At 36.2% G+C, this 12,351-nt stretch overlaps 1 protein-coding gene across 9 annotated transcripts in view; it reads right to left on the bottom strand.

The window, feature by feature from the left end:
• BCAS3 (BCAS3 microtubule associated cell migration factor) overlaps positions 1-12,351 on the bottom strand; it is a 378,393-nt gene that overhangs the window by 339,816 nt on the left and 26,226 nt on the right. For all 9 annotated transcript variants that reach the window (XM_075517892.1, XM_075517894.1, XM_075517888.1 and 6 more), the window contains exon 7: positions 10,733-10,805. In XM_075517892.1, coding sequence (XP_075374007.1) covers positions 10,733-10,805 — 73 coding nt within the window. The remainder of the gene's footprint in view (positions 1-10,732; positions 10,806-12,351) is intronic.

Below are 12,351 nucleotides of genomic sequence, written 5' to 3'. Positions count from 1 at the left end.
TGCCACTGGTGTCATTAACAACGTAAGCAGAAACTAATGGGATTGTGCAACACTTCATCACCTCTGTATTAAGTAGCCTCTCTACCTCAAATTGCATGACAGCAAGACATCTTTCAGTTGCTTACAAGTCTACTAAAACTTAATTGTTTATATGGCTCAAATTACAATTTTTGAGAAGCTCAAAACCAATTCCATTTCCAAGAATGAATTAGAGGGCTTTATAGAATGCAGATGACTGAAGTTGAGCAGAGATAAACTTAGATCTTATGGTTAAGGCACTTGAAAAGCGCTGTGGACAACAAAGCCTCTATGAAGTTCTGGTCACATCAGGTAGGCCAAAACTTTGACATGTGCCCAGTAATTTTATGTTCTTATGTCTTACTTGATTTAATTTATGACTTGACACAGCAGACAATGATCTTCAGACATGCAGAATTTTCACTGTAACTGAACTCACTGAAAGCTGGTTTGAACATATGAAACAATACCTGAAAGAAATTACTCTGAACAACGAGCCCCGCAAATAGCAAAACCAATAGTCTGCTTTCCTTCAACCTGGCCTTAAGGTTGAGATTCTATATGAATTGCCTAACAATCAAAAAAAAAAAAAAAAAAAAGAGTTAGGTTATGTTATAGCCTTTCTCCCAGTGAAGCCACCAATATAGCCACCTCCTTTACTGGACCACTCTTCATAAAATTGGGAGGAATTACAATTGCCAAGGGATATACTGCATTCTCACCACAGAGGTAGTCACCTAATACAGCAGGTGTTGAAATGGGAGATACGGTCCTTCAAATTGTGCAGGCAAATTTGATTAAAACTTTTAGTCTTACTTTATTTAATGCCTCATCTGTAAAGTGAGATAGTTATACTGTACAAATATTCTATTAATAATTTAAATCACAATTAATTTTAAAAAGAAGTTTGTGAGCAACCATCCAAAAACACGGTAAGGGGTCTCCTCAGGTGATATTCTGAATATACTACCTAGTCAGAATGTAAAGAAAGAATGGATTAAACAAGATCTTTTTGTGCAAGATCATTTAAGAACATTTTGTGCAAGATCATTTAAGAACATGCCTTACAGGTTTTTCACAAAGGAGGAGCCTTCTAAATCTCTATTTGAATTACTGAAGAAAAATTTACTGTATTACGCATTTTAAATTATTTATAAATTTAAAATTTTAAAGCTAATAAAATATATTCATTCTCCTTCAAAAACAGATCAGAACTAGAGAAAAAGAATAACTGTATCAGATTTTTTAATGGATTCTACTTATTGTGTTTTAATTGTCTTTTTCCTCACTTCAGAGATTTAAAAGAATCTAATCCATACATGAATGCTTGAGCTCAAGCTCCCTTGACTTTTCCTCTGTATATTAAATACTATTGAAGGAAAGAAAGAAAAGAAAAAGGACAAGAAGGACTCCAGAGAGACCACTGTTAAGACAGAAAATGGCATTTAGTAACAGATGCAAACTTCAAATACCATCAAGTTGCAGTGAATTACACAAGTGGCAGCAATTGTGCAACGATACAGATACAAGGGCTGTACGTTAATGCAGTTTGTAATTAGCTGCTCAAACTACGAGCATGAAGTGACAGTCATTATTCAGGAAAAAACATATGAAATAGCATCATCTTTGAATTGATTGAGAACTCGGTATCTGATGGTGTTAGTATCCTCAGAAAGAGAGAAATAATCCTGAAATTTCTAACTGTTTTGCAACGTACTTTAAATCCTTCTTACAGTATATAACATAGGAATAACCCTAAAACATATAAGAAAAGAAAATATAATGCTGAACTGTTCTCTGGGTCTATGTCACATTGATTTATAACAGTTATTTCTAAGACAGACAAAAACACACAGATGCAAACAATTACTCTATTTTTGTAGGCAACAAGTGAGGTGGGTGGTAACTGAGAAATTTTGAAAAATCCTGTCACAATATTCCATTTTTTCTTAAGTAACCCTCATCACACAACAAACGCTCGCCACATCAGAGACTTTCCAGGGCCTGAAGGGCCGCTTTGATTCCAGACCGCTGCAGGCATTAGCGGGGACGTAATTAGGGTAAAAAGTTCAACCACAGTTCCATGTCTAGAGTGCTGCCAGAAATAAATTTCCTCTCATTCACTGGTTTCTACTGTACTCTCCCTGAGAAACATATTGAAAACACATTTATCTTTGTAGAGTTTGTTCCTCTTCTAATTAACTTTATAGCGTTTACAGTATTTAATAATTTAAAGTGGAATTTAAAGTGGCCCTGGAACCAGCAGCTTTGCCTGTAATGGTGCTGTGCATTATCTTTTCCCTGTAGTGCTTCTTTTGACAAGTTACTCAAGGAAGGTATGTGCTCCAGCTGGTTTTATCTGGCTGTGCATTTAGCAAACGGCTACTTCCTTCCCTCCATCTCCTCCCCGTATCATTACACGCACGGGGGGGTTGGAACAGCAGTAAAATGAAACTATGCCTCAGCTTGGAAATCTGGTCTCCCAAACCTCCACGCTATCCCAAAGATCGCTTAGAAAAGGTTTATCTTTTAACAGCTTAATAAATCAAAGCTTTAGAAGGTCAAAACTACCCATAGTTCTCACCAACTGGGCAAAGTTTGACCCCAAATACTCATTTTCTTCCTTCCAGTTTTGATCCACGATTAACAGTTTATTATAGTTCAAAGGTTATTTCTTACTATAGTTCACTCAGACTAACATTTGGTATATCAGAAGAACACCAGATCTTTCCTACCCTCGGTATTTACAAATGGAAACACTACCTCATGCCATGAAAGCTGTACCTCCCAGCATTTTAATCTGTGAGAAAATTCACAGAATTACCAGTAAACATTACTTCAACACGGCAAAAATAGTTGAAGTACATGAATATAATTATAGAAACAAGTTACAAGAAAAAATTCTGGGACCTGAAGAGCTCTTTTTAAGATGAAGAACGTTGCTATCTTTAGCACGTAACATAACAATCAAATCCAACATCACTAAAAGGAATTTAAACTACTTTATTCAGGGGTTGCATCTCTCAGGATCTTAAAAGCTAGCACACAACCTGTTAAGACTAAACTGGTTTTTCCTACAATAACCAGAGAGGATAATGTTTTTCATCTGCTAGAACGGAAGGAAATCTTTGCAAGGCAATTGATAGGACGGCACGCTTTGCAGTTAATGATGCTTTACAGTTTTTCAACAGTACAAGAGCCTTTGGGACTCAATCCCTCAAAGATAACAGAAATGAGAGCGCTTTATCCAACCTAAAAGGTTCTACTATACTTTTTAGAACAAAACCAATTAAACTAAGTTTGCTCTCTAGAAATTTAAACTTATACATCCTTGACAGTCTTCAAAAAATAAGGCTGGGGAGAAAAAAATGTGATCGAATTTTGCGTAGTCTTCAATAAAAGACCACAAATATTTAACAAACTTCATGAAATCTATTTCATGGTGTCCAATACAATTGAAAATCGTAACCATCTGTCTAACCCATTTTTATGTGTGATTTGAAAAAAAACCATGCTGTATTTGATCTTGAATGGATACACCTTTTCACTCAACGGCGTGATTCAGTCTCTGGCATAGCCAGGTGAGGCCATGGCATAACCACTGCATTTGCAATGGCATTCCAGTAAAAATATTCCAGGGAGAGTAACTCTGAGCAGTGTGAAAACTGTGAACACGAACTTCACTCATCATAGCTAATTTCCTTCTCTTGGGTGATTCTTCCAGAAAGCTTTGCTGTTTGTCTCTGACAAATCATTTCGCAGCTAGCTAATTTTAAACATTAAAAGCCACAGACGCTTAGAACTGGACACTGGATTTTAGCATTAACTAGTTACTTTGCCAGATAATGTGATTTTAAAATACTAATATGAGAAAATATTAAGGCTTTAACTGCATTGTTTCTATTCTTACTCATGTAAAGCTGCTTTCTACCTAAACCTTAACACTCCCATAAACACATTCCCGAGTTAAACTTGGGTTAAGGTTAGTAGGTTTTAATCTATGGTACCCATGTTAATAAAGCATGCTTCCTGAAAATCTGCTGCCAACTGATTTGCTTTATAAACTGATCAGCAGGGGAAAAAAATGCCAGCTAGCCAGTTATACATTTTGTTTGCTCCAACTACTCCTCCCTTCTTTAACTTGCCCTTATTTCCCTTCTCCTCCCACGATTAAAACAGATTGCCTCTTGCTTCTCATGCCCTTAAATGACCTCCCTCCAATTCTTCAATTCATCCAAAATTTTCCATCACCTGACATTGTTAAATTAGTATGTCTTTCTAAAAATATATGCTAGGAATCTAACACATGCTGTGGGCTGGCTGCATAGGTTACTGATTAAGGTCCTTTACTCTCCATAATGTAGAAGGTTGGGAAGTCTACTGGCCTCAAATTCTTCCTTTTTAATCTTCTATAACTGACCTTTCAATTAGCTATACTCGTATAGCTACCTGATTATCATACATGCTTACATAAAATTTTGGCATAAATTCCTAATCTTTTATGCATCTATATTTGGTTATTTGGACAAAGGACAAGACCACCAAAGTGCCAAATACTTTTTGTAAGGATGGCTTAGAGATCTGGGTTGCATTTCAAGGAGATCTTCAAGATTTTTTCCCCTATCTCCTGCTGAATGATTCATTAACAGAAGATGAAATATTGCTATCCAGAAACATGGTTTTTGGGACAAATTACTTATAGGATTTCTACCTTCTTTGTTTTGGTCTGTTAAAAGAGGGATGGGCAACAGAATAAAGCATTATAGCAAGCCAGTGAGGCCACAGTTCATGGCTAACCAGCTTCAGCAGCAAAGCTAACCTATGAAATTCCTTCCTCTGTGCTCATTCCCACCTTCATGCTACAACTGACTTCATTCTCAGTTGCACCTTGCAATTTTGCATGCAGTTGTTCATAAACCAAGTGACTGAAATAATCTGTATCATTAACAAAATAAAATTGGAGCATTATTTTTTTACTTGGATTATTTCTGTCGTCTCCTTTACTGTATGGTTCTACAACCAGCCCAGGGATGCAAAAGGCAGTAGCACAGAGGCAGCAGCACAAGCAGACAAGGTGAGTAGGAATTTTAAGTTGTCTTTGCTGCTAGTCAGTGAATCACAGAACTACGGTCTAAAGCCTACCCCTGCGGTAAGCCCACAGTTGTATTGATACAATCCTTTCACTAGACTGGTATGCATTTCATTACAAGAATTTTGTCCCTTATGTATGATAAACTGTTTTGCTAATATGGAAAACAAAAAGAAAAACAAAAGAAAAAAAAAAATCTTTAAAGTAGGAACAAAGTTTGGCAACTCATAATTAAGCAGGATGGGGTAAACACTTGAGTCATCAGAACACTTGGCATTTGAGGAAAGGTGGATACTAGGGTTTAAAGTATTTAAAACGTTCTGTACTCAGGAGAGGTATTTCATATGTAAGACACCACAATTACTCATCCCTGTCTTCCCTGCCCCCTTCGCCCTTTCTCTGCATCTACACACACATTTCCCCTCCCGCCCCCCCAGCATGGTCGCTTCTGTTTCGTTAGCTTTCTTGTTACCTATATCGTCTACTGAAGGACAGATTTGCAATCACTCTCAAAACCATGATTTCTTTCTTAATAATCTAAAAAACCAAAATTATACTGGTCAATTTCCCCTTAAACATCTCCTTTAGCTTAAATGATGCGTTAACTTAAAGATATTGGTACATTTACATTTGACCGGAACAAAAAGCACATCTAACATATTTTGGACCTCTCTGGTGTATTTGAAGGTGTTCTACAGCTCCAGTATGTTCCAAACTAGGGTTTCAACAATCCATATGGGGAAAGCAGTAATATATTTCCATTTAACATAACTGGTCTTATCTAGTTATCTTTAAACTGAGCAGCTCCAAACAGCACACATTGTGACTAGTTCTGCCATGCAGTTTTGTGGCCACCGCTACTAGGGTTTTTTTTTTTTTTTTTTGGGGGGGGGGGGGGGGGGGGAAGGAATTCTCTGTTCACTTGACAGATTACTAATCTTCATGTTTCACCACCTAGAAAATTCATTAATACGTACCAAAACCCATCAATTCATTTTGTATGTGTATAAAGATTTATCTTATCATCAAGAACAAAGTAAGCATGCCTCTACAAAACTCCACAAAAACAAAATTTACACAGATGTTCTTTCTTTTTTGGTTTTCCTTTAATTTGCAAATCTTGTAATCTAAGACTGAAGCTGACTGACCCAACATCTACACCGGCATAGTAGTATCAGCCAAAAAACGCAATCTGTTTCCCATTTATGTGTCAAGACTGCATCCTTATTGGGGGCTGAGAAAACTATTGTTTTGAAAAGATTATATAGTGAAACCATGCTAGACATTTCAGTCATTTTACTAGATGGAACATTCGACTTTTAAAATACAAAAACGTGTGTACCAAAAGCTAGTCAGAAACTCAGATACAAGGCATAAGTTTAGAAAACACAAATTTCCTCTTCCTTGGTAAAATACTCATTGTGGGGAATACAAGGACTGAGATTAGTGGCAAATCTCTCCCTACAAAATTTTTACATAAAGCAGGTGCCAGAAATTAATTTCAAAGTGGAAAGTTTAAAATTTTAGATATACCAAAATCATTTTTTTTAAAGCAGGTTCTCGACCATGACTCTCACAAAGAACTTAAGATTTTAAATTAAGAAATATTAAACTGAAGGTTAAGACCTTAATACTGATATTCAAAGGAATGTAAGTTTTATCAGCATATATGATATCAATGACTACTGTATTAGGTCACATTATAAGAGATGCAATCCACACGCCAAGTTATCCAGAAGTTGATTTCTAAGTTAATATGTTGTTAAATCTGTGGGAGACAAACTAAAATTTAACAAGGTATTTTTAGATCCGTCAAAAACCTGTAATTCAGTAAAACATCAGGGGATCTCTGGGGTAAACTATTGTATTTCTAAGTTACCAAAGAGATCTTCCACTGTGTAAACAACAAAGAAAAAAATTTCAGGAATGAAACATAAATCTAAACATTGACTGCAGGCAAACATTATTTTGCATAAAGTACTTTTATACCCATCTTTGTTTCATAATGAATGAAAGAAGTCCTAGCTTATTATCACAGACAAAATTATTCATTAATTTCTTTCCATTAAAGTACATGGTACATTAGAGGGATAGCGAAAAGTACTGAAGTTACTTAATATAAGCGATATTTTTGAAGTTATTAATCCATCACTACCGGAAAATTCTTTGGATTCCAGATTGACAAATGTTCTACATAAAAAAGATTACCTTTTTATCATTTTTTCCTCATTATAGTGTATTTACTTTATAGCTAAAGGAAAAGAGAAGAATTTCCTGATGGTAACCACTAATGCAGACTAGTGGTCAGACCCAGGAAATCCCAGCTCCTAATTTGAATGTGTCAATACCTCATTGATATAGTCCTAAAAGATAAAATACTGTTAAATGACAGTGCAGTGGATCTAGATAAAAAACTATATTCTATCAGATTTGTATTATTTTTAATGGTTTAGCATCCGTAATACTTAAAACTTGCTCATGTAATTTTCATACATGCCGAATTCAAATTTCTCAAAGACTTTTCTGCATTTGAATATATGTACTAGTCCATAAAAATCACAGAACAGATCAACACATTTGTAAGTATGATCACTCATCCATGAAGAACTGTTTACACACAGCATTAATAGCTCTTTAACACGTTTTCTTAAGGTCAAGAATAGCATGTGATAATTTACAGCAACTCCTAAACTGTAATGAAGAGTTAATAACCTATTGAGGTTTTATCGTAAGTCACGTGTAAAATGCATTTATTCTTCACCTTCCATCCAAACAATTAACAACTTCAAAGCACTTTCTAGAAGAGCTACTGAAAACAGATTCTACATAAAGGATTGCCATGGAAAAGAATTTAAATTAGAGTATTGCCTCCAGATACAGCTGGGTCCAAAAATATTCTTCAACGATAAGTCATGGTGCCAGCCAGCACCTCTTCCAAAATGTTAACCGTGTCCCTTATTTATAACAGATAACAACAAAAGCTTATTTGGAAGTGTCAGAATTACCAGGAATGTTCCAGTGAAAGAGTAACAATAGCTGCAAATTTGAGCAGAGCAACCAGAAGTCAGAAGTTTTGAAGAATTGCTAGGGAAAATCCAAACGATGATCAAGGCTGAAGAAATCAAACTTTTTTTTCCCTGGAACTATTCTTCTTGGTAAATTATTCTGACAGATTTTAGATAATAACCTGGGTAAAATTTGACTGGGAGGAAGCCAGAGGACTGTTGAAAGTAGCAGACGCACTTCAGGAGGTCACACGTTTCTCCTCTAAAAAAGGGACAACCTGGTGTCCTCGTGAGGATCGGGATAAGGGCAGGGGGCTGTGCTGATGGAACTGTTGTCTTTTGAGACTACATCTTGCAAAGATAAGGACATTGACCCTGTTGTTATAACCATGTCCCATCTCATTCAGTTTATATTAAAGAAAGAAGATGTAGTTTAATGTATCAGCATAACAGAATGTGTGTTGAAGACTTGGATTTCACTTCTGGATCTGCTTTGGACTAGTTGCCTTTGAGAAAATCATTCAGTCTTTTAGACGCTCCGTTTACCTTTGTGTTCAATGGGAAATACGTTAGTGCCAGTGCTACGTCATTTCACTAACTATTTCACCTGCCATTTCAGTAGACAGAATAGGCCTCCTATTCCCTGAACAGTTTCAGTAGTGTGCTGACAGCTGCGGTATTTCATGCCATAGCCAAGCATAATCTCCAAAGTAGGTGAAGAGATCACTGTAGTGAAAATATCAAGTGCTTCGGAATAAATCCTCTAGAATAAATGTAGTATTTTCTTCAGATACATGATTAAACAAGGTGTTTTGTCTGTCCACAACCATTAAGATATATAGGAAACAATGTTAAGCACAAAACCCCAAGTTAAGAACAGAACTAAAATGGTCGTTCCGCTTCAGAGGCCATTCGTGACACAGCTATTTTAGTGTTCTACACAAATTCTTCTTTATGCATAACAATCATTACAGAAATGTAATCAAATTATCTATGAATGTAACAGAAGAAAACACAAGTGCAACACTTCAGCCAATTTAAAAGGAGTGTGACTCCAGTTGAGGGCAAACTATCAGAGAGAACTCTTAATCTGAAAGCTATTGACAAAATAGCTAATTTGCAAAGACTCTTGCAAAAGTAACTTGCAATGAACAGTAAATGTAGAAAAGTGTTTCAGAATTTTCTGTTGAAGGTTTACCACCATGAGCAAACTGGTTCTTTATTAAATGGGTAAACAAGAGCCTGTAGCACAGTCTCCTTTTTTTAAGGATGTGCTAGTCTTCTGGTCCCAGCAGAAAGCCTGATTTAAGATCTTCTATCTGCAGATATTTAAGTACTGATAAGTAGCAACACAAACCTATCCATTCATTTTGAAAACATTCGAGCTTTTTTTTTTTTTTGTAGAAAAGCAAAAACTACCAGTAACTTTGGAGTATTTCCCATTAGCTGAGGAATACAATTAACACAGTGAAAATAACCATCCTTATAGTTTGGTCATTGCTCAGATACCTCAGCTTCTAAAGCAAAGGTATGAAGGAAAGGTTTTCCCATCCAACATATCCTTCATGTATATAAATACACTGTTTGGATTAAGGCAGAAAGTCCTACAAGAGCAGTATTTGCATCACCGGTTATATGCACTCTTATTTAGAAAAAGTTATTCACGAGATTACATACACTTGCGGGACGGGGAAGGAGGAAAAGGCACTATAAACAGTTTTGCAAGTTGTAAACACATCAAGAGAAAGACATTTCACTTCTCTACCCTACATGGTTTTTGTTTTAAACATTTAAGACAGGTAACATTAATATTCTACTTTAACACAATAATAATACATACAGAGAAATTTAGAGATTTGATAGTCTTCCTCCACACCCAGAGTGATTAAATTCTTAATTGGAAAAGGTGCGGCACAGAATTAGTCTTACTACTGTAAGAAGATTTACTTCAACTGTTTAGCCTTTCAGTCGCTGTGTAGAGGATTACCCTGGAAAAGCACATATTTTCCTGTAGGTATAGCTATAAATCCTTTGCATTGTCCAAACCAACATATCAAACAGACATAAAATATCTTAGGGCCCTCTTTTATAACAGGGGTGATACAACAATAGTGTCCAGAGAGCACAAGACAAGACTGTTAACTTATTTTTCTAAATCAAAGAAGTAGATTTAACATGTATTTTGCTAATAAACAGTGAGTGGCTGTAACAATTAAATTGCTTGGTGCTTGTAATTAATTTGGTATATGACTACTGCTTGAAAGCATCTTTTAATTACTTTTTAAGACACAGAGATTGCTTTAGACACTTCTCAATAAATAATTCTGACCAGGATTAATATCAGAAAAGGCTAATCATAAAATTGTGATTACATTGAGATCAAAATAAACTTAAAATACCTCTTAATCTATTTTATATCAAAAGTCTCTTTTTTATTCCTTTTAAAAAGCCTAAGTCATAGGCAAATGCATGCTGACACACTGAAAAAAACTTTAAAAGCACCTCACAGTGTTATCCCATGAGCAAAAAGGGAATAGAGCTTTAAAGATGTGATCTACTGGGTTTTTTACATGACATTACAATTTATATATAAGACTTTATTCATGAGAAATATTCTTACCCAGAAGATCCAATGCTTTTGCACACACCAAGAAGAGGCCGCTTCTCAGAAAAATTATCACATTTCTGAGCACCTAATAGGAGGGAAAACAAAAAAAGAAAAAAGCAAATCACTATGTACTGCTTGTGTTACCTTTCAAGGTCCAGGTATGTATGTTGTGGGGGCCCAATATATTGGAAGGATATTGGATACATAATACAAAACTCACAGCCTGTACAAGATTAGTGATAGAAATACAAATAACAGGCAGAGTCATGAACACTGGAAGAACTGTTCTTGAAAGAGACAGCAATGAGTAACAAAACAAGTAGCAAAATCTGGCCAGGATTTTGGAGTTATTTTCTATTCATGTCAGTCGGGGTTAAGGACTCTGTAACTGTAACAAGTAACACTTGCTCACTTTTCATTGTTTTACAAAAGTTGCCTGTAATAAGGCTGTCACCAGCTCTGCGTGGGTTTCCCACATTGGTTTCCAATTTATTCTACTGAGGTATAAGTGGAGTATAAGAGTGTTAACCATAAGAGCGCAGCAGCGTAAGAGCCACTCTCTCGAGCACATGACAAGCTGGGCTGCTAGAGTTCGCCCACAGCACAGCCATGCTTACAGCCCATGCTCCGTGCCTAAGAAAATACAAGATTAAATTCAAAACAGTCTTCAATAAGTTCTGCCACCAAGCGATTTAAGCCTTTAAGAAAGCAACCTCCAATGACTTCCAGTGAGACTCAGGCTATGCCTGCCGTTCGCTCAAAGTGAAAACACGACTCTAACAACATATCCAATCTACTTCTGGGATGAGCTTCACCAGGTAACACCAGCGCAGCCCCAGCAGCAGAGTCCAGCGTGGGCTCGTCCTCTGCTCCAATTCAGCTGCTGAGACAGTCCTGCCTGCCCCGGCGTCCATGCATGCTGCCGCCACCGCAGGCACCAGAGCTAGGCAGTTAAAACCAGCCTTTCGTCTCTCCAAACTGCAGTCACACCTTGACTCCAGAACCATCAAATTGTTAAATACGCCACACTTCTTAAAATGGGATTTTAAAAGTTGTGAAAACTTTGCCTTATTGCTACGTAAACAGAAATGAAACTAAAATTGAGTCAAAAATCTCTCTTCTACTTGTGAGCAGTTTTACTAAATTCCAGAGTATGTTTCTACCCAACTGAAAGAACTGAAGAACAACCAACAACAACACTACTAAATTTCCTCCGTTTTCTTTCAACCTTTGCCTTTTTAATTATCTATCTATAGGTACGTATGTGTGTGGTGAATAATGGAATTATTTTTTTTCCTCCATTATATACTGAACCCTTTGATCTGTAAAGAATATTAGTGATATAGTCTGTTCAAAATTTAATTCACAAATAGTGGTGTACCTGCACTAAATCAATTATTCAGAAAGGCACAACAATTAACAATATACATTTTCACATAACAGTCTCTGTTAATTATTAATAACTCAGGTACACGCAATTAATTTGTAACAAAAACTGTTCAGTACTCTCATCTGTACAAGGATAAGTCTTCGCTCCTACACATTTGGGTATTTATAAAGTCAAATGGGTCACATCAATAATTTCACCGTCAACAATAGCATTACAAGTAACCTAAAACAGCCAGATGTAT

This window comes from Mycteria americana, chromosome 15 (genome assembly GCF_035582795.1).
Source record: "Mycteria americana isolate JAX WOST 10 ecotype Jacksonville Zoo and Gardens chromosome 15, USCA_MyAme_1.0, whole genome shotgun sequence".
NCBI classification, from domain to species: domain Eukaryota; kingdom Metazoa; phylum Chordata; class Aves; order Ciconiiformes; family Ciconiidae; genus Mycteria; species Mycteria americana.
Note: the sequence above shows the minus strand (reverse complement) of the source record. Positions and strands in the feature narration are given on the sequence as shown.